Source organism: Panthera tigris, chromosome A3, assembly GCF_018350195.1.
Source record: "Panthera tigris isolate Pti1 chromosome A3, P.tigris_Pti1_mat1.1, whole genome shotgun sequence".
NCBI classification, from domain to species: Eukaryota; Metazoa; Chordata; class Mammalia; order Carnivora; family Felidae; genus Panthera; species Panthera tigris.
Genome location: NC_056662.1, coordinates 103,641,568 through 103,664,703, shown reverse-complemented (window position 1 = coordinate 103,664,703; position 23,136 = coordinate 103,641,568). Strand labels below are relative to the sequence as shown.

Sequence of the window (23,136 nt, the reverse complement as noted above, 5' to 3'; positions counted from 1 at the left end):
GAGAGAGAGGGAGAGAGAGAGAGAGCGAGAGCAAGGGAGGAGCAGAGAGAGTGGGAGGGAGACACAGAATCTGAAGCAGGCTCCTGGCTCTAAGCCGTCAGCACAGAGGGGCTCAAACTCACAAACCGGGAGATCATGACCTAAGCTGAAGTCGGATGCTTAACTGACTGAGCCACCCGGGCACCCTGCCACCATTTTACTTTCAACTTACTTTTATAACTATATTTACATGTTTTTATTCTGTGGTTATGCTTTAGTTGGGTCTTTTTTCTTTTAAAATCCATCCCGGAGTTTGCTGCCTTTGGTGTGTTTTTGACTATTTAGACTGGATGTAATTATTGATATGTTTGGATGTAGGCCTACCATTTTATTTTTGTTTTTTGTTTGTTGGCTCTGTGTTTCATTTCTTTGTTTCCTCTGCCCTGCATTCCTTCAGACTTTTGGAATATTTTTAGTGGCCACTTTGGCTCATGTATTGAGTTTTGACTACGCCTCTTTGTATCCTTTGTTTAGAAGTCTGCTCTAGGAGTTATAACACTCACAGTTAACTTTCCGGTCTACTCAGAATTAATATTTTGTCCCTTCCAGTGGGATGCAGAAACCTTACGACTGTGTAGGCGCCTTTACCCTCTTGTTTTTCCATCACATCGTCATGTGTGTTCTATACACATAAATTCAAACCCCACCAGACAATCCTATGACTTTTGCTTTCAACTATCACACATATTTTAAAGAACTTACGAGGAAAAACAATGGAGTCCATTCCATGAGTGGTTTCATTTTGGTTATCAGAGTTTTTATTCCCCAAACTTCAATTCCATTCTTTTTGTATTGTCTGTTTCTATGATGAGACTACCTTTCTATTCGTTTCAAGATTTGCCCATATTTCTTGGAGCATGATTAGGATAGTTGCTTTAAGGTCTCAGTTTGAACTCTTGGGTCATCTCAGAGTTGCCCCTTGATGGTCCTTTTGTCTTTTTCCTTGAGAGATGTGGAGATTTTCCTGGGTCTCCAAATATCATGTAATTTTGCATTGTATCTGGACATTGTTAATATTGTTATGAAATTATGGGTCTTGTTTAAATCCTATAAAAATGTTGATTTGTTTGTTTGATCAGGCAAATGCCTGGTTAGTTTCAAGCTGCGAGTTGCTCTCTATCATCTCTGGGCTCTAAGTATTGACCAGTGTCAGTTCCATTTTTAAGGCTTTGCAGTCTGCAAAAAGGCTATTCCAATCTGCTCGGTGTGTGTGTGCTGGTCTGGGACTTGGGACCAATCTGGGATCCTGGAGCTCAGTTCTCAACCCTTTGGGATGCTGTGTAGGGTCCATTTTTGGGTGAGCTCAGGCATTCATACACCATTTTAGGGAATCACTTTGAGCTCTTCCCTCTCTGTGAACTCCCCAACACTCTCCAATTTCTAGCAGATCCTGCCCCCTTCCCCTCTCACCTTGGTCCTCTGGTTGCAAAGCCAGGATTTTAGTTTCCCTACTCTGCTTTGCCAACACACACACACACACACACACACACACACACACACACACAATGAGAGTTAGAGGGACAGAGACAGAGACAGAGAGAAAGGGAGAAAAAGCATCAGGGATTTCCCCCATGCTCTTAGGATTCCTGTGGTCAGAGAGAAGGGTTCTCCTCTCTCCGAGTTCTAGTTACCTGTCTGGCTGCCACTGCCTTTCACCACTACTGTCACAGCTGGGGGCTAGGGCAGGAAAGAATGGGAAAGACAAATATAAACAGAGGTTTTCTACTCTGTCTTGGACCAGGACCTGTAGGGCTCTCTTACCCATTCCTCAGACCAGAAATAGAGGGCTCCTTTGGGGGAGGGGTTGTTTTGTTTTGTTTTTTTGTCCATATCCTGTGCACAGTGCTGGGTTTCGCGTTGTCTCTGGCCCAGGCCTGGAGATATCAGAGGAGAGAAAATGGGAAAGTCACCACTAATCTCTATTTGATCAGAACCAAAACGACACCAGCCTGTTTTGATTCTCTGCATAGCACTTATCCCCATCTATCTCTTATGCTTATTGATTCATTTGTATATTGTTTGTCTCCTTGCCCGCCCTGACCCTCCCTAGGATGTTGGCTTCAGGACAGCAGTAATTTTGTTCATGTTGAATACGGCCCAGAACACAGTAAGCACTCAATAAATGTTTTCGAATGACTGAACCTACGCTTTCAGTCATAACGACTTTGGAGACAACTGCTCAATTTTTTGGCAACTCTTCCTCAGCCTCTCTCCCTACCGATAAACTGCCTCATACATTTTTTCAGAAAAGATTTACTGGTTGCCTGACAAATAAAATGCAGGCCAGGAGAAAGCCGGGGATGTCTGGGGAAAGAATAGCCGGCTGTAGCCACTGAGATTCATCCCACTGCAAGGGTTGGGAGAACCCATTCCAACTTTAACAATGGAGGGAATAGGTTACCTCAGGGAAGTGAGAGGTTCAAAGGGAATTCTGCCTTCAGGTGAGGCTGGATCCAGGGACTCAAGCAACGCTACCAGGGGTCTAGATCCCCTCTGCCTGTGAGCTCCACCTGTCACTGTCACTGCAGTTGGTTTCACTCTTAACCTCAGTCAGTGCTACCCCCATGTACAGCTCTAGGCTCTCTCTTCCTGGTGGCAATGTCCCTGCAGCACACAGAGGCTTCAGGTCTCATCTGTCCCACTATCCCAGGCAGGGAATGAAAAGTGCTGCGGTGAGTAAATCTCCTGGGATTTGCTCTCTGCAGGTCCATTCCCAGTCTCCTCACTGGAACAGGGCAATGGGACACGCTGATCTGCTGGGGCCAGTCAGGGCCTAGCCCTGGAGCTGGGATAAAAGGGTGTGTGTGTGTGTGTGTGTGTGTGTGTGTGTGTAAGAGGTGCTCCTTACAAAGGGAAGAGGAATAAAGTTACCAGGGGACAAGTAGATGGATTCTGGGCAGCAAAAGTGCCAACGGCCACTGCAACAACTTTCTGCTGCAGAAAAAGGGGCACAAACAGCTCTCCCCCTTGGTGCTACAGAGATACACGCGTCCCACTGGCTTTAGCCTCTGGAATCAGACACAGCCAGATTGCAACTACCGCCTCTACAAGTCAAAGCCACCTCGACTCTCAAATCAGGGAGATAGAATGCACACACCGACAGGCCCAGGCTCGGGAGGAGCTTGTGGTTCACGCTGTTCTTGAGGCCGTCAGGCAGAACAGAGTCTGGCTCCCGGTGTCTCCGGCGTCTGGGCAGGCACAGAACATTTCAGGGTTAAAGGGTAACTTTGAGGAAAGAGGAAGGACTCAACGGGATCATGTTTGGGTCATCCGGAGATACCTACCTGGAGGAGAGCTCAGAAAGCTTGGAGCCTTTTTCTGCTATCACCCAAAGTGGCCTCTTCGAAAGGACGAAGTTCTGCGGAGTTAAACTGTGCCGGCAAAGTCAGACACAGGAGAGCAGGGTAAGGTCCAGTCTGTCTCCAGGGCGTGAGAAATGGGCTAAGCAACAGACACGCCATCCTGAAATTGAGCTGTATGCCATGAATGATTTTTGTTTTCTATTCCTGTCTGCAGACGTGCATGCCCTCGTCCGGTGCGTCATCGAGGAGTCGTAAAGCCCGAGGCCTCCATTTTCCTACGTGAGACGGCATAGCCCTTCACTCGTGCCTCCACCCGCCCTCCCCACCCAAACCTATTTGACTACTGCGTTCACCTATCAGGGGTTCAGATGGCAAGTCTGGATGTTGAGAGATACTAGGTTGTCAAATCCACGTGTTCCTGAGTTTCAGAGCGAAGGGTGGGAGTTCAGACAGTGAGGCATACAACCAAATGTGGATGGGAAGCTAGTCGGTCCCCAAGGGTCCGACAGTGGAGTGGATGGAGAGAGGATGCAGATAAGGAGAGATCACTACACCCACCCCTTACTTGCACCTGCTGCAGTGCTGTTAACCTTCCGGGCCCCAGTAGGGTTGGAATGCGGGTAGAACAGCGACAACAAAGCCTCTTCTAACAGTCTGTGCTCTTCCTCTGTGGTTCTTGTGTTGATTGCTGTCCACTTCGTGCATAGTGAGTTAGGACAGGGATCATGTGAGGGCTGCTCTCCCTGTGTCCTCCAAGCCGAATGCCAGGCCTGGAGCATAGTAGGTGCTCCGTGAATACGTGCTGAATGAGTAAAGGAACAGATCGTGATAAAACTCAGGCACGGTGCCTTAGGTAGGTGGGGCTGGGTCTCCGATTCTCCGCTTTGAGCAAACAGAACCCAGCGCAGCTAGGTGACAGCTCTCTCTGATCGCCTCCACGCCCCCAGAGAACCTCCCAACTTGGAAGGCTTCGCAGGAGAGGAAGTGGGGCCAGTTCACGGCGAAGGATATCCTCTAATGCTGCGAACTGACAAAGCCTTCAGCAGCTGGATGACACTTCCTGCTCCCTCCCTCTACTGATGGGATTCCCAGATGCTACCGGGTTGGCAAGTTAAACCTGCTCTGTTTGCGTGTGGTAGTATATACTTCAAATGGTTCCTCGCGAGTTGCTCTGGCCTCATCCCTTGCACCATAAGAAGCCCTCAGGACTGGGATTGTACCTGCTCTTTGGTACATACCCCAACCCCTCACCATCCAGCCCGTGAGGGAATCGCAACCTTCTTCACCTCCAGCGGATCTGATGGATATGACACTCCATCAATTACAAGAGGCTGGGAGGTTGGGGAGGAGAGGGCCATGTAGTTTCCAGTTTCAAATCCCCTCCCTGGCCCCTCCCCAGTGGTTCTGCTGCGGGGAGTCCCCCTGGCCTCCCAGGCAGGCAGCACATTCGGGGTCACTGGGCAAAGGCCTGTTGCCACCACCCACCCCCCCCAAAGGCATTCACAATTAACTCAGTGATGCCAGGTCACACTTCTTGAAACAGACCCCAGGACTCATTTCCAGGATGTTTTTGGCTGCCTGACAACCGCTTCCTGTTTTGGAAGTAGAAAGTGACATTAAAAAAGCTAGGGAGGTTTTACTGTTTTTTCTTTTCTTTCTTTTTTTTTTTTTTTAAGATTCCATTGACTGAAGAGATCATGTGGCGTCTCTCTCGATGGCAGAGATGCGCCCGCTCGCCTGAGGAACTGTCCCCTCCTCATAGACTAACTGGCTTCTTGCCTTACTTTTTGACCTAATCATTTCTGAAACTACTTTCTCTCAGGTTCCCCTAGTTTCCTCCTGTGTCAGAAACTACGAAGTTGCCCCCATTTGTTAATCGTGACATGTTTCAAATGAACACGGAACACAGCCTGGAAACATCTAGTAAAGAAAGCTTGTGCTCTTTGTGTGTACTTTCGCTGAAAGGAATTCACCAGCAATATTTTCTTTCGTTCAAAATGCCCAACCTCTGGCGTAATGCTGAGTGGTTAAGAAAATAAACAAGTAGAATAAGGAATTAAGGATTCTACAAAAAAAAAAAAAAAAAAGAGCTTCCCAATGGCAAGTCACATGGTTGTATGTACCTTCAAATAAGACTGCAGGGGCCTAAGAGGAGGCAACTCAATGACAGAATGGGGAAAAGTCCCTGCACACACTGTCACTACCTCCATTTGGAAAGGCAGGAGCCTCCTTCAAGCAGAAGCTGGGGAGGGCCTTGGTCCCTGAGAGAGGGAGGCGGCGCCTGGGGAAGAGGTTGGGGCAACTGCATCGGGATGGCCCTAAGAATTGGCGTCTGGACATTCAGCTGCCCTCATGGCACAAAGGGCAGAGGGAGAGAAGCTCCGGAAAATGGCTCTTGGAGATCCAGTGACATCTCCTTTTCAAGGCCAAGTTCCCTTGTCAGATTTGTGGCTGGGAACCCTTTCATACCATGTTCGTTTCTGAGCTGAAGGCCCAAGCGGAGTTTAGATTAAGGGTTTAGGGCAAGCTAAGATGAAGGTGAGGAGTTTCAGAATACGGCGGATCTCCACAAGTAAGGGCCTCTTGTAAGGCAGCGTGTGGCCTGCAAAAGTACCTCAGTTGGGCCTCTGGCCATGTAGGTGAAACTCTGATTCTGTTTTTCTTCAAGCAACCTTCTCATGTTTTATTCGCACATGCGATTCCTCAATGTTTGTTCTGATGAGAGGAGTATCTTAGGTTGCAGAAAATTACGCATGATCTTTACTTGGTATATGGTCTGTGCTACTTAGTAGCTCTGTCTTTGGACCAAACACTTCACCTGCCTGGCCTGTCTCTCCAGCAGTAATACAGGAACAAATCAGTGCCTGCCTCCCACAGTGGCTGTGGGCATTAAACCTAGTTAACTGAGGATACGTGTACAAGGCACTCGATAAATGCCAGCAGTACTATGACTATTAACAGTGAAGGCTTGGGACAATTCACCAGCAGCCACAAGTTTATCTGAAATGCAACAAAACCTTTGTTCTCTGACATAGGGGTAGGTTGTCTCATTCATCAAAGCCTGAAAGGTTTTTGTTCTTTGTTTTTGAAAGAGCACTAACATGGACTTGAAAAGGCAAAACTAGATCCTGCTTTTATATCCAATTAGGATAAATCACATTCAAATATTAGACTGAATCAAATGATTCATAGCATAAATTTCTCCAATTCCTCCATTTCACAACGTAGGTTTTTATTAGCAATAATCATACATTTATATGTTCTGGATACTAGACTCTTATCAGACATATGATTTGCAATTATCTACTCCCATTCTGTGGACTGTATTTTCATTTTCTTTTTTAAATAATTTTATTTTTTTCATCATGATAAGTGTACTCTTTAGTCTCCATCCCCTATTTCCCCCATCTTCCCCACTCTGGTACCCATCATTTTGTTTCCTTTAGTTAAGTCTATTTCTTGGTTTGTCTCTTTTTTTTCCTTTTGCTCATTTGTTTTCTTAAATTCCACATGAGTGAAATTATATGGTATTTGTTTTCCTCTATTTCCCTCAGCATTATGCTCTCTAGATCCATCCATGTTTTTGCAAATGGCAAGATTTTGTTCTTTTTTATGGCTGAATAATATTCTACTGTGTGTGTGTGTGTGTGTGTGTGTGTATCTTTTTTTAAATGTTTATTTATTTTTGAGAAAGAGAGACACAGCATGAGCAGAGGAGGGGCAGAGAGAGAGAGAGGGAGACACAGAATCCATAGCAGGCTCCAAGCTCTGAGCTGTCAGCACAGAGCCCGACGTGGGACTTGAACTCATGAACCATGAGATCATGATCTGAGCTGAAGTCAGATGCTTATATGACTGAGACACCCAGGTGCCACCCATATCTTCTTTATTCATTCATCCATCAATGGACACGTGGGTGCTTCCATAGTCTGGCTATTGTGAATAATGCTGCAATAAACATGGGTTGCATGTATCCCTTCAAATTAGTGTTTTTGTATTCTTAGGGGAATCCACAGAATTACTGGATCGTAGGGTAGTTATGTTTTTAATTTTTTGAGGAATATGCATACTGTTTTCACAGTGGCTGTGCTAGTTTGCATTCCCACCAACAGTGCATGAGACTTCCTTTTTCTCCACATCTACACCCACACTTGTTGTTTCTTGTGTTTTTGATTTTAGCCATTCTGACAGATGTGAGGTGATATTTCATCACAGTTTTGATTTGTATTTCCCTTATGATCAGTGATGTTGAGCATCTTTTCAAGTGTCTGTTGGCCATCTGTGTGTCCTCTTTGGAGAAATGTCTGTTCATGTCTTCTGCCCATTTTCAAATTGGATTATTTATTTTGGGGGTATTGAGTTGCATCAGTCCTTTATATGTTTTGGATACTAAGCCTTTATTGGATATCATTTGCAAATATCTTCTCCCATTCAGTAGGCTGTCTTTTAGTTTTGTTGCTTCCTTTGCTGTGCAGAAGCCTTTTATTTTGATGTAGTCCCAATAGTTTATTTGCATTTTCACTTTCTTGAATGATCATAAATTTAGCTTTTGATAAAATCTTGCTTTTATAGAAATCTATGGATATAGTCAACTTAAAGTTACTTGGTTCTTGAAAAAAAAATTTCTCTAAATTTCGATAACGCCATTTCTTTATGAAATGTATTTTATTGTACTCACACATATTCAAATTCTCAGGTTAAGTATTTTTTTTTATAGAATGTGGTCGTACAAAAAAGAACAGAGCCTAAGTTACAATGGAATGGTCACTTTTGGTTCTGTCCTTTTATTCAGGAGGATCCATCGAGGAGGGTCCATCCATTCAGTGGGAAGCTGAGGGTCAAGGGCCACCACTATCAGGCTGTGTTCTTTCTTAACTCACCCAAGAAGTCATAGGTCTGCTCTGAAATGTCAAAAGGTTCGTGGACTCCATATGGCGAAAGCAGAGCTTGCAGACCACCCTCACCATCCTGGTTTTGCTTCAGGAAGTCGGTGATAACCTTCCACCGGGCAGCCTCTGTCTCCTCTTCTGCCCACCTGTATGGGGGCAGGAGTGTGGAGTGCAGAAGAGGTACCATGCAGTTGTGATACACCAGGAGAAACATGGCCTTCAGGAACTCTTTGTCTCTCTGGGAAAACACCACCATCAGAAATAACTGTGAGTGGATCTACATCATTACTTTTTAAGTGTTACATTCTATGAACTCTGTAGACTAAAATCCACCTAAGGGGTGGGACGGAGGGTGCCATTTGTGCCTGCAAGTAATTGGCTCTGAACCAGCTACTCAGTCGGGAAACAGCACTTTCTGAAATGGAAGCAAGCAAGACTCACCGTGGAGGAGAGAGAAGCTGTTCTCCCTGAGAGTCTGTGGGTGACTCTTTGAGACCAGGGTGTCTCCTAAGCTCCACTGAGGGTGCCCCCACACACGCCATCAAGGACACTGGGGTGCTGAAATCTAATTCTGGTGGTAAGGGTGTGGTTCCAGGTAAACACAACCAAAACACAACGTGAAGGTAGCTGTATCCAGTTAATTAGATTATAGCATATCAGAGACAGAGTTAAGTTGTTATAAAAGAAGGGCAGCATGAAATCCAGAGGAAGGAGACCCAAGGAGGAAGAATGTGCAGACTCTCCCCAGATAACAAGAGTACGGCAGTCATAACCAGTCAACCCTGACACTGGCAGGCTGGGGTGGGGCTCTCGGGAAGCACAGCAGTCGGAAGGGGGAGATACTATACACAGCAGATCTGCCCATAGATACTGTTCTCAAAGCAACCATGTGTGAGGACAATTTCTACGGGCCTGAGGCCCAGCACCTTGTCTACTGCTGTCCTCGAAAAGCATTAAATCTGCCAGTTTCAGCAGAGGTCAAGTGTAGATGGTACTGGTCAGATGGTCTTTGCTCAAATAAGGATGCAATATCGTTTATATATATATATATATACACGTATATATATATATATATGTATATATATATATACACACACACACACACGCATATACACAGTGTATGTATATGTATATATCATACATACAGTATATGTATTATATATATTACACATATAATATATATTGTATAAAACACAGTTTATGTTTTGAAAAATTTTTAAGATTTTTAGTTTGTTCTCCCATGTTCCTTGCAGATAGTTAACTCTTTAGACTTGAAGTACAGAAACCATGGACCATGAGCCAAATGCAGCCCACTACCTCTGTTTCTAAATAAAGTTTTATAGAAACCCAGCCCCACTCGGACGTTTACACGTAGTCTGTAGCTGCCTTTGTGCCACAATAGCAGAGTTGGGTATTGTAACAGAGACCTTACAGCCTGAAAAGCCAAAAATATTTACTATGTGGCTCTTTACAGAAAAAGTTTGTCAACCCTGGATTAGAGCAGTGAAGCCATTACTCACTGATAAATACAAGTTTTATTTGGTAATCACCAAGCCTCTATGGTAATGTAAGCATGAGCCGTGCAGTATTTAAATGTATTATACAGCTTAGGCCAATCTTCTTTTCCCTTCTCCTTACGTGATATAAACTTTGAGAGCTAGAGGAATTTTTTTAAATAAGAGGAATCTGATAGCCAACTGGCAACTTTGTTTAGAAACTTCTCCTCAAATAACACACTCACCGGTCTGAAATGATTGTTTTGATCGAGTGTTTCTTTTCACATCAGGAATTGCTCACCCAAACCCTTCTTGGAACATGTCTTTGCAACCATGATGACAGTTTAACTGGTTAAGAGGGATTATGACTCTGGCTCCTCTGGCTAAGACGGGCATTATTAGCATGTGCAAGCAAGCAGTGAGCACTGCAAATGTTCAGTTCAGCGTGGAAAATGGCATTACCTTCTCTGATCTCTTTAATGTGCTTTCTTTCTCAGCCCACGAACTCTAAAAAGCAAATCAAAATATCATATTAATCTGAGTATTCACAAGCCTTTGCCCCACTTCTACAACTTCATGGTAATTAATCGTATGGACAGGGTTAAAAACGCTGTACGGACCCTACACGTGTAAGAAGTGAATCCGTAGGCACCTACTGCTAGTGACCCAGAGCCAGGCTGACCAGGCGGTGAAAGATACCTCAGAAACACCATGGTTCTTACAAGTCGAAACTAATTTAAGAATGCAATCAGTGAAACACTAACACATCCTTGCAAAATGCATAAACACAGCACCTGAACAATAACATACTATGAAGGTTTTAAGTTCAGACAGTAATGGAAATAGAAAGCTCTGCCAAATACCATTCTTCTCGGCAATTCTGTCTGCCATGACGATGACGGGGATCAGAGGGAGATAAAAATGAGGTACAGCTTTGCAAGTAAATACTCCCATCTGTCCACAAAGCATCACACAAGCTTCCTTAAAGAAGTAAAAAACCCAGAGTTCAACTAGTCCCACAGACATATGAACTGAAGACTTTCTCAGTGCTAGTTCCGGGCAAACAGTGAGCAAGAGGGATGTGCCCATTCTCGTGGCTGCTTATTCCCAGCCACTGTTCTGTGTCTGTTTGTAGGTATTCTCCTGTTGGTGCCCGATTTCATGGATTCCATGAAAGCATCAGCCCTTTTATCAGTAGGGAGGCCCTGGGGTATGGATATGACATATGGGACCAAGAACAAGATTCTCCATGAAATGAAAGAGAAGTTTCCTACCAAGAGACGACAAGCTGTGCCCCTAATGAGCCAGGTCCTGGGATGGTCATATTTACCATGACCTGTTACCATGAATGGCCAGTTATTGCCACAAAAGAACCACCTTATGAGATTGTGGTCCACCACCCCATTGATGCTGCACCCGTGGGTCCTGGAGAGTTTGAAGAGGACCCTTAGAGAGCCAGGGTGCTTTACCAAACAGGCCAGGTGTTCTCATTATTATTAAAACACCAACAGCAAACTAAACTTAGAGAAGGTGACCCTAGGAGGCTCACACGCTTCATAATGTGAACCTTAAAAGGTATCTGGTTTCACAAGACTACCACTTAGCAGCTTTCGACTTATTGTCTGGAAAAATGTGCCTGTTGTTTGCTAGTTGTGTCAAGGTCCTCCCTCAGTTTTCACTGAGCCATCAGCAAGCAGTAGGGTGGTTCACTTATAGTAAGTCAGTGGCAAACAGCAAACGGGGGTGTGTGGAGGGTCACGACTGTATACCAAGGTCCACTTCTTCCTTCTGGAGCAAGGAGAAGACTCCATCTCCCAGCTCCCTTGAAGTTAAGTGGGGCCATTAACCACCAAGTGATTGGTGCTGGCCAACGAAACATGAGCAGAGATGGCCTGTGCCCCTTCAGGGCAAAGGTGGTGGAAAGGCCAAGGACAATCCTCTATTCTCTCTTCTCCTGCAGGTGCAACTGGCAACACAGGAAGCTGCTTGTTCCAGACGATGCTGTAAGAAACTGGAGCCTCCGACAGCCTGCACCCTTGGGTGACTACGGAGCGGGGTCTTCCACTGCTCCGTGCTGGCTAGGTACCACGAGTGAGAAACAAACCTGGGTCAGCTACCACCGCACAGCCTGGCTGACTCTGAGTCGTATGGTGTGCCATGGAGACAAGGCTCAAGAGCGTAAGAATAAACCACTCTTTTTTATTTTTATTATTTAACTCATGATCCAAAGGTAATCAGTATTCCTTTTCTAGAGTCTATTCTTCCAGATATTTTTACAGGCAGAGATATACATGTAAATATATATATTTAAATACGCTTACTACGACTCAATTTTTTTTTTTTTTTCCCCATTTAACAATGTGTACGAACGACCTTATCTACATGCCTTTCCTTGAGCCTGTGGCCTGTCTGGACACGCCCAAGGCTGACCTGAGTGCGCTTCTCTGAGCTATCTGCTCATCAGGGAACGCAGAATTTAGACTAGATCAGCCCTAAGGTTCCATCCTCACTCCAATGCCCGGATTCTGTGACTGTTACACACCTAGAGAAGTATGCCAGCACCTTGCACAGTGCCTCAGCTGCAGTGAGCTCTCGTAAAATATTTGTTGAATGAGTCAATGTCCCTGTGTTCTGTATAATGAATAAATAGTATGACACTGATGACTTTGTGGGGGGAAAAAAGAGAAATTCTGCGTTATGTAATGATAGTGCCAAATGAACTTGTCTGAAGTTACGGATAATCACAGGCCATGAATACTTTCTTAAGTCTTTTTGCTGAAAACTTCATTGTTACTGTGGACACCCCAAAGCCAGACAAACCATCATATGAGATCAGCTTCCCAGTCTAAAAAAAATCTCTGGAGGTGACTGCTTCCCCCTTCCATTTCTCTGTCAGGCCCTTACGACCTCTATCCTTTTTGACAGGAATCACCTCCCAGCATAGCTCACCTCTCTCTCGCACGTGTACTTTTCCACCCTGCCGTGTCAGGAGCTGTCCTACAGCAGAACCTGTGCACATTACCTGCTGCCTACCACACACGCTCTTCACTGGCAGTGTGAGACTCAGACCAACCTTGCCCATCCGCGGACACGTTTTACATGCCAAACTGGATCACAAATAGAATATATTCTCTATCCCTTTATGCTTCAAAGCATTTGCTCATGCTGATCCTTCTACCTGTAATGTCTTCTCCTCCCATCTCAGCATGTCAAAATCCACCTTGGCTCCAGTTATTAGGTCTATCTCACCAAGGACCTCTTCTGGAACAGATTCCTGGTCCTTCTTTGCTGCCCTCTTTAAATCTTCAAGGACTGGGTTATACATGGTCAGTGGCACTTTCCGGGTTATCTGAGTACTGCTTTGTAGGCATAAGGGACTCCTAATATTTGTTATCTCTGATATGTTAAATTAAACCTTATGAAACTGCCATTTTTGGAAGCCAAAAAATGGCCGAAAATTCGAGGTTTCATGTGGTTCAAACTCATACCCGGTTGCTATTTCACATAGCAGGCAGTAGATGTTGAATTGAAATAAAAATGATATGCATGCCTTGATTCTCTTCTGAAAACTCAGAAGAGTTTATCTAACAAACCATTTCGGATTTTTGCTCTCAGGACATGGTCAGTGGCCATCTTAAGCCAAGGAGCAAACAACAGGCAAGAGAGTGCAATAGTGTATACAGCAGGCGCTCCACCTGCTCGCTGGGACAGGGGAGGAAGCCCTGGGGAAGCAGCATTCATACTGAGGAAGGATGAGACCAGGTTAGCTAGACAAATGGACAGGGATCGAGAGACACTGTCCAAGTAGGACAAAAACCCCTAGAGCAGGGGTCAGAACTCACTGACATGGTGTGTTTTACTGCTTCTAGAACCCACCGGGTTTCCGTCATGATTCGTGCTACCCACCCTGAGTGCGTCCATCATGTCAGGCTGCTCCAAGAGCTTGGGGAAGGTGGCCAACACTGGGTTACTAATTAGGTCTGAAATATGAAAGAACAGAAGAGATTTTACATAAGTTTCATCCAATGTATTTGGCTGCCATAGACATAAAAACATTCATTCAGAGGAAAATTATTGTGCCACATGCTTTGTTGATAACATATTCTGCACACTTTAACCTCTAGGAGGTCTCAGAGCTGTCTGCTCAATCTCCATCTGCTGCTATATCCATACGCCAGGGAGTTCTGAAATGAGTCTTGTACCAAGCAGACAGAGCTTTTAGGGCAGAAGTGGCTTTGCACAGAAGAAGACTAGAAAATTTTGTTCTTCTTTCTATGCTGTGTTTCCAACCTCTCTTTCCTTCTTATGATATAACTGTGGCACGGTGAAAGGAACCAGTTAGGGAATTGATACAACTCAACACCAAAAAAACAAATAATCCAACTCAATGATGGGAAGACAAACAGACATTTCTCCATAGAGGACCTACAAATGACCAACAGATACAAGAAGAGATGTTCAGTATAACTAATCATCAAGGAAATGCAAATCGAAACTATAATAAGATACCACCTCACACCTGTCAGAATGGCTAAAATCAAATACACGAGAAACAACAAGTACTGGGGAGGACATGGAGAAAATGGAACCCTCATGCATCGTTGGTGGGAATGTAAACTGGTTCAGACACTGTGGAAAACAGTGTGGAGCTTCTTCAAAAAACTAAAAATGGAATTGTCATACGATCCAGCAATTACACTAGTGAGTACTCACCCAAAGAACCCAAAAACACCAATTTGAAAAGATATGTGCCCCTGTGTTTATTATAGCATTATCCACAATAGTCAAATTATGAAAGCTGCCCACCGTCCATCGGTAGGTGAATGAAGAGATATACATATATACATATATGTATATACGAATATTATTCAGCCATAAAAAAGAATGAAATCTTGCCATTTGCAACAACATGGATGGACCTAAGGGTATAATGCTAAGTGAAATCAGTGAGAGAAAGACAAATACCATATGATTTCATTCATATGTGGAATTTAAGAAACAAAACAGACAAAAAAAAAAAAACACCAAGAAATAGACTCTTAACTATAGATAACAAATGGATGATTACCAGAGGAAAGATGGGTGGGGGTATGAGTGAAATAGGTGAAGGGGATTAAGAATACACTTATGTGATGAGTAACGTATAGAATTGTTGAATCCCTGGGGCGTCTGGGTGGCTCAGTCGGTTAAGTGTCTGACTTCAGATCAGGTCATGATCTTGTGGTCCATGAGTTTCAGCCTTACAGCAGGTTCTGTGCTGACAGCTTGAAGCCTGGAGCCTGCTTCGGATTCTGTGTCTCCCTCTCTCTCTGCCCCTAACCCACTCGCACTCTGTCTCTGTCTCTCTCAATACCATATACCTGAAACAATATAACACTGTATGTTAACTATCCTGGGGGAAAAAAAAAAAGGAACCAATTAGGACGCACCCTGCTCTTGGAAGGCTGAGCAGGAACCAATAAGCATCAGGCTGCTTAGGCCTGACTCCAGTCCACCAGGCCATTCTTGAAATGGCCTGGGTAATGTATTCTACAATCTTGTGTCCTCAGTAAAGGGAAATCCTCCCTCTAGGTCTTATTAGCTTTGCTCTGATGGTCAGATTCAATTGATGACAACGGTTCTGACTAACCTCCTTCCCAACAGAAAAGCTAATGAGCTTTATCCTCTCTTAGAAGTCATATCAATCCTCTTTAAAAGTCAGATCATTCAAGAAGTTTTGCTAAAGTCATCGAAATAAACTCACAGTCAAGTGATGACAAGAAAGCTTAAATTGTCCTTCCCTGGAGTTATAATTATTCCTTGAGAAATGGCGGGACTTCCCTAATTTTGAGTTCCATTTCTATCTACCTATCCAGGAGCTAAGTCTCTGGGAAAGGCCTCCTGTCTAACCATGAACTCCACCTGTCCATGAGAACTAAGCTATCATAGGGTCCTTCGTCTTGCTCACTCCGCTCCAGCCACACTGGCTTTCAACTGCAATCCCTCCTACACACTTGCATTGTCTTGCCTCAGGTCTTTAGACACGCTGGCCCCTCTGCCCAGACATGCAACCTGCCCCACACCTCTAACTCCTCTCTCAGGTCTTATCTTGAATATTACTCACCCAGAGACTTCCCGCAGGTCTTCCCAGTGTATGCTCTTGTGGGCTTTCCTCCTTCATTTTTATTTTTTATTTTAGAGAGAGAGTGTGAGTAGGGAGGAGGGGGGCAGAGGGAAAGAGAGAAAGAATCCAAAGCAAGCTCCACTTTCACCATGGAGCCCAACGCGGGGCTCAATTCCGTGACCCTGGGATTGTGACCTGAGCCGAAATCAATAGTCAGATGCTAAACCAACTGAGCCACCCAGGCACCCTGGCTTTCTTCCTTTAGAAACTTATTTTAGAAGGTTGAAAAGGATGATTCATGTAATTTTGCGTTTGAAGTCCGTCAGTCCACCAGGGGACGGATGCTCGTGCCTGTCTCATCCATCACTGGGCTCAGCACAGTGCCTGACATAGAGGAGGCCACTCAATACATATCTGCTTACTGATTTACTGAGTTCAAAGACTACTCATTAAAACTAAACTCTTTTTTTAGAGGTAATTCTTATAACATGTATATCTCTTTATAAGTTCAATCATACGTGACAAGTCATTGATTTTTTAAAATTATTTTTTAACATTTTACTGGGAAAAAGTTTCAAGCTTACAAAGAAGATACAAGAATAAATAATAGAACATCTGAATACCTCTTTCCTATATTCAATTTTAACTAGTCTGTTGATATTTAAACATTGTGCATTAAGAACCAGTTATTCTGGGTGATTTCAGTCTCTTCCCAAAAAGATGATGCGCATATCAGACATGTGGTAAAAACAGATTATCCAAAACATTGAGGGGAAATGTGATTGTATCTGAGTTTTAGTATCTCAAATCTCCAGAATTTGTATATGTGCTGTCGAAGCAAGCACATCAAATCTCCAGAATTTGTAATGTGAAGATATGCATATTGTAAAGAACAGAATATACACTGAACTAACACAGGGTACACACAGGTGCACAATGGAGAACAATGCTTTGCATGTGAAGTAATTTAGCGACATCGATGCTATTCTAAACATTTTATTCTGAATGAACCTTCAGAAGCAGAAGATAAAAGTTGGCATAGGTCACATTTACTCAAAGCATAGGTCACATTTACTCAAAGTACATAAGGAAATTGCAAAGACCTCTTACCAGCACTTTGCATGCTCATCCTGTCTTTCAGGAGTACATCTCCAAGAATTTGGCGATAAAATATCAACAAATGAATGGAACACATACTTCCAATTAATGTTTCTGGCAGTAAACTGTTAAAGAAGAAAAACAAGTATTCGTTAGATAAACCCCTACGATCCAACTTATGGTGTTTTTAAAATATGTATTTACTACTTTAATGGACAGTTCTAAGATTTGCTTCATTATTGGAAAAAAGATGTTAACAATTTTCAGGAAAATTTCCACTATAAGTTGCCCACGGTAAACTTCAGAAAACTAATGTTACACTTTCAAGCCTGAACTCGGTCTTGCCACTCTTGTATTTCCATTTTAGCACATATGCCCATGTTAAATGTTAAATAAAAAAGAAAAGTCGTAAATTATGTGTTTTGGGAAGAAAGGGACTAGTCAGCTACAAGTTTTGACAAAGCCATGTGGCCACCCCTGCTGATGTGATGAATGAAAAGGAAACATGAGCTCAAACTGTTCATGTTGCTGGGTGGAATGTGGGAGGGTGTGACAGATCTGGACTGAATTCTGACTTTGCCTCTTCCTAGCTATGTGACTTTGGATTAATTAATTATTCTCCTTGTGTTTTGGTTTCCTCACTTGTAGAATTCAGATAGTAATACCTCCATTTCTGATTACTCAAAGAATTAACATGAGACAAATGTGATGTGCTTAATGCGATGCCTCGTCCATAGTAAGGGCTCAAAAACAGAAGAAAATTTAAATATTGATGTTACGTTCGTGTCAGTTTAAAATAGATTGTTATAACTTTAAACATGTAATATGTAATCTTCATGGTAACCACAAAGAAAAAAAATCTATAGAATATACACAAAGGAAATGAAAAGGTAATCAAAATGTGTCACTATAAAAAAAATCAATCAAACACAAAGGAAGGTCTTAAAGGAGAAAATGAGGGACAACCCCCACACCCCCAGAGGATGTAAAAAAAACAAAAACAAATAACAAAATGGCAATACTAAGTCCTTCCCTATCAGTGATTACTTTAAATATAAATGGATTAAACTCCCTAATAAAAAGACACAGATTGGCAGAACGAATAGAAAAACAGGATCTAACTATATTCTATCTATACGAGACTCACTTTAGATCTATGGATGCTCAGAGGTTGAAAGTGAAAAGGATAGACAAAGATACTCCATGCAAATAGTTAACAAAGGAGAGCAGGGGTGGTTATATTAATATCAGAAAAAATAGACTTTAAGCCAAAAAAACTTAAAAGAGACAAAGAAGGATATTAAAGAATGATAAAAGGGTCAATGCATCAAGAAGATATAACAATTATAAACATATGCAACAAACATTAGAGCTCCTAAACATACAAAGCAAACATCAACAAAATTGAAGAGAGAAATAGATCTATAACCACAGTAGGAGACTTTAATACACCACTTTCAATAAAAAATAAAACAACCAAAGGATCAATACAAAAACAGAAGACATAACACTGTAGACCAACTGTAATGAAGACACATATAGAATCCTCTGCTCAGTAATACAGAGTACATATTTTTCTCAAGAGTACATGGGACATTCTCCAGGACAGATCTTATGTTAGGGTACTTATGAATCTTAATAATTTAAAAGACTGAAATCATATAAAGCACCTTTTTTTTTTTATCACAATGGAATGAAACTAGAAATAGCAGAAGGAAAACTAGAAAATTCGCAAATATGTGGAGATTAACCATCACACTCTTAAGCAATCACTGGCTCAAAGAAGAACTCACAAGGAAAGTTAGAAAATATCTTGAGACAAATAAAATGAAAGCACATCATACCCAAACTAATGGGATGCAGTGGAAAGAGTGCTAAGCTAAGAGGGAAAATATACAGCTATAAATGCTTCCATTAATTAAGAAGAAAGATCTTAAATCAACCACCTACCTTTAAACCTTAAAGAATTAGAAAAGAGAAATAAATCAAACCCAAAGGTAGCAACAGAAAAGAAATAATAAAGATTAGAGCAGGGATGAACAAAAAAGAGAAGAGAAAATAACAAAAGTCAATGAAGCAAGAGTTGGTTCTTTGCAAAGATCAACAAAATTAACAAACCTTTAGCTAGAGGACTAAGAAAAAAAGAAAAGACTCAAGTCACAAAATCAGAAATGAAAAGAGATCTTACTACTGATTTTATAAAAATAAAAAAAGGATTATAAGACAGTACTATGAATAATTGTATATCCACAAGTTGGATAATCTAGATGAAATGGACAAATTCCTAGAAACACAAAGCCTACCAGGGCTGAATGAGGAATAAATAGAAAATCTGAGATTGAATCAATAATCAAAGACCCCCCAGGACCAGATGGCTTCACTGCTAAATTTTATCAAATAGTTAAAAAATCAATACCTATCCTTTTCAAAGTCTTCCAAAAAATTGAAAAGGAAGGAATACTTCCACACTCATGATCTGAAGCCAGCGTTATTCAGATACCAAAGCCAGATACATGAGAAAACTAGAGACGAAAATCCCTGATAAATATTGATGCGAAAATCCTCAACAAAAAACTAGCGAACAGGATTCAACAGCATGCTGAAAGGTTTATACACTACGAACAAGTGGGGTTTATTCCTGGGATGCAAGGGTGGGTTCAACATTAAAAAGTCAGTCAGTGTAATACACTACACATTAACAGAATGAAGGAAAAACCCATATGATTTTCTCATTTGACGCTGAAAAACAATTTGACAAAATTCAATACCTTTTCATAATAAAAACACTCAACGATTCTAGGAATAGAAGAAAACTACTTCCACATAATAAAGGCCATATATGAAAATCCCACAGTTAACATCATATTCAATGGTGAAAGACCAAAAACTTTTTCTCTAAGATCAGGAACAAGACAAGGATGCCTGCTTTCACCACTTTTATTCAATACAATAGTGGAAGTCCTAGCTAGAGCCCCCGGCAAGAAAAAGGAATAAAAGTTATCCAAATTGGAAAGGAAGAAGTCAAATGATCTCTGTTCACAGACAACATGGTCTTATATGTAGAAAACCCTAAAGATTCCACAAAACACTGTTCGAATAAACAGATTCGGCAAAGTTATCGGATATAAATTCAGCATACATCAATTAGTCATGTTTCCACACACTGACAGTGAACAATTTGAAAAGAAAAGTAAAACCAATTCCATATACAATAGCACCAAAAAGAAGAAAATACTTAAAAAAATAGAAGCAAAATTTCAATATTATTTCAAAATAATAATCGGGAAACACGACAAGTGAGTACTTTATAATCCTGATGCATGACATACACTAAATGCTCACTGGGAATATACTGAGTACAAAGCTAACCTTAGAAAATATTCAAGAAAATGTTTTCAGCCATTCTAAATATACGTGTTCTAAATGTTATTTTTAGAAATACACGAACTCTGTCACTAAGCATAAAGAATGACCGCATAGGAAATCTTGAAAACCTTGCAAACAATGTCCTCTCTCAAGGAGGAGAATATTTTTGGGCTAAGAAGAACCACCCAAAGTCAAAAAAGAGATTTCAACTTTTGTAAATTAGTTCTTTTAGTTTCTAGGGTAAGTATTTTAGAAGGAAGGGCCATCAATCCCAGAGGTAACACTCGGGCTTCCGGCCTGTCGGAAGAGAACAGAATGAATGTAACCCTTAAGGTGGTGCTGAAGCAATGGGTTCCCCAGGGGTAGCTGCATGGAATTTAACAAATAGCCTTGACCACTTCCTAACCCCTGCATTTCTAGAAACATGCAAAAATGTAAGACAGGTTCTCTTACATTCACATATAGCATTTGGTCTATAGAAACTGTTGCTTTCCGACCCTGCTACAATTCTCGTCTTACGTCTGACCTGGATTGCAAAGACCGGCCACAAAGGCACCACATGCCTTCTCAGTGTTCGGCTGTGATTCCTAAGGGTTGTTCCACATCCCGCCCTCTGGTCTGTGGCCCATCTGGGCAGTGTCTCAGCTGCGTGCCCAAACCATGTCTCATGCCGAAGAACAGCCATTGATTTTGCTAGAGGAAGGGGTGGAACCTTCCTTCCATTTTTCCTGCTCCTCTCACGGAGCCGCCTGCTCTGTCTAGCTGGCATCACTTCCAGCCTGCTGTAGAGGCCTCCGTTCCTCCCACAGTGTGGGCACTCCTTTCCTTCTGGCACCTCCCCACAACATGAGGCAGTACTGCTGCACTTTATTAGTCCTCTTTAGGAAAATCCTCTGCTTTCCCCAAACCCAAGACAAGCAGGAAGCTCTGAGCTACTAAGGTTGGCTAAGCTGTAGAAGTAAAAACGTACTTCTTTCTCATCTCACCCATCCGCCAGCAAACTCTGATGGCAGAAGGGCGATGAACGTAATAATGGGGCCCAGGCTAGTAGCACTATTATCTCATTTATTTTTAGAAACAATACAATGGGAGTAAAGGAGAAAAAAAGATGGGATACATCAAAAAGGCAAAGACAGACAAGTTTCCAGCAAATTTATACACATGCACCCAGCCTACTTCCACAGACGGGTATTTCTTGGCATTCTGAACTCATGCACTGGGGGTCTGGGTCTAAATTCAGGGCTTTCCCTCATCGGGGCCTTTGCCTTTGGCCAAATCACATCAGGTTAAAGTCCATCGAAAAACAGCTCCAAAATTAGAATGGCGAGACTTGGTGAAACTGAAGGATCTATTTGCTCCCTCTTTCATCTCATGCCGAGAGGGTCACGATGATTACAACCGTCCCCACAAAAGGAGTCCAATGGGCAGGATTCTGGTGCTCTTTGGTAAAAGAGATGTGTCTACATTGATTAATTTGCATTTCTGCTGACATCCAAAGGTACACACACGTAAGACTGCTTGCTGGCTGGTGAGAGGGCAGTAGGAAGCCGAGTCGCAAGGACACTGGGTAAAACTGGGCAGGAAGGCAAACTCTCACTGGGCTTCCCAACCTTGGGTCTGTGTGCTCTGTAGTATGTCCCTAGGCATACCGTTAAAAGCTTCTGTCTTTTCTCCTTTCAGCAGGGGAGTCTGGCTAAACAAAGGTGGAGTTCTTTAAGCACCGGAGGGTGGGGACAGAGGTGGAATGTATTTTTGAAGGAGAGGAGGAGGGCTGTTGGCACCGTTATTTGCTTCCTCTCCCATCCACTGAAGATGGCGGTCAGGGGAGGAAAGGGGACTGAGATGGATCGGTCCCGCCTCAGTCTCCACCTCTGTGCAGGCTCAGAGCAGAAACGCCCCAAAGCTCCTATGCTGGTTCCCAGTCTTTCACCACAGACCCCCAGCACAGCTTACACACAGCCCGGTGGGGGCCTCTGGATTCTCTGTGCCCATGGCCCGGTCTCTACGAGAATCAGCTGAGCCTAGGCTGCACCAGCCCACACTTGACACTACTGGGCACACTTATTTCCGGATCATGCGGAGTGGAGTGGCAATTCAAGACGGTGCTCAGGTCCCTCTCTTGAGCTCTGGGAGAAGAGAAGAGCACATACGCAGTCAAGGGTGGGGGGAGGCTGGGAATAGCGGGAGGCAGAGCAGAGCTCCCGAGAAGTACACTTTTATACTAGCAGGAAGATTTCTACTTTGAAATTCTTTAGCAAACATGTTTTAAGCTCCTACTGTGTGCTGAAATCAAACAAGCATCTTAGTTCCTGGGGCCTGGAGGGCAAGGACTCAGGACCCTTCTTTGAGAACCAGCAAATGAAGAACGCTCATTGCTTTGGAAGCATGGGCCTGCTTACCTGACCTCCGCACCGCCCAGTCAGATCTGATCTCTAGATTGTAAAAAGGATCTTGGAACCCGTATTTGGGGCCAAAGCAACACTATTAAGAGCTATAGTTGAAAGATATGCTCGGGAGTGCTTGGGGACTGTTGGAGGCTTACCAATGAGATGAGAAGAGGAAGGCTGAAGAAGCAGGAAGAATGAAGCCAAACAGGATTTTGGCTTTTCTTTTACAAAGACTGCTACTGTGCTTTTTTTTTTTAATCTTGAAAAATAGCAATTTTCCAAGGAAAGATTGGCCAAAAAAGGGAATCTACAGGCTCCATAAACATCCAGGGGGGGAAAAACCAAGAGAATGAATAATGTCCATGAACACATTATTAATGGTTATTGAAAGATTTAACTGTTAATAGTAGAATTATAAAACACATTTCAGGGGCGCCTGGGTGGCTCAGTCGGTTA

At 42.9% G+C, this 23,136-nt stretch overlaps 2 protein-coding genes across 6 annotated transcripts in view; both read right to left on the bottom strand.

The window, feature by feature from the left end:
* MALL (mal, T cell differentiation protein like) overlaps nucleotides 1-3,217 on the bottom strand; it is a 34,662-nt gene extending 31,445 nt beyond the window's left edge. The window contains exons 1-2 of the mRNA XM_042982037.1: nucleotides 3,137-3,217; nucleotides 1,801-1,913 (exon numbers count right to left, since the gene is read on the bottom strand). Of these exons, the coding sequence (XP_042837971.1) occupies nucleotides 1,801-1,869 (69 nt within the window). The 5' untranslated portion in view covers nucleotides 1,870-1,913; nucleotides 3,137-3,217. The remainder of the gene's footprint in view (nucleotides 1-1,800; nucleotides 1,914-3,136) is intronic.
* Nucleotides 3,218-7,973: 4,756 nt separating this feature from the next.
* NPHP1 (nephrocystin 1) overlaps nucleotides 7,974-23,136 on the bottom strand; it is a 58,783-nt gene continuing 43,620 nt past the window's right edge. For all 5 annotated transcript variants that reach the window (XM_042982033.1, XM_042982034.1, XM_042982035.1 and 2 more), the window contains 4 exons: nucleotides 16,940-17,052; nucleotides 13,633-13,706; nucleotides 10,189-10,233; nucleotides 7,974-8,468 (listed from right to left, as the gene is read on the bottom strand). In XM_042982033.1, coding sequence (XP_042837967.1) covers nucleotides 8,196-8,468; nucleotides 10,189-10,233; nucleotides 13,633-13,706; nucleotides 16,940-17,052 — 505 coding nt within the window. In that variant the 3' untranslated portion in view covers nucleotides 7,974-8,195. The remainder of the gene's footprint in view (nucleotides 8,469-10,188; nucleotides 10,234-13,632; nucleotides 13,707-16,939; nucleotides 17,053-23,136) is intronic.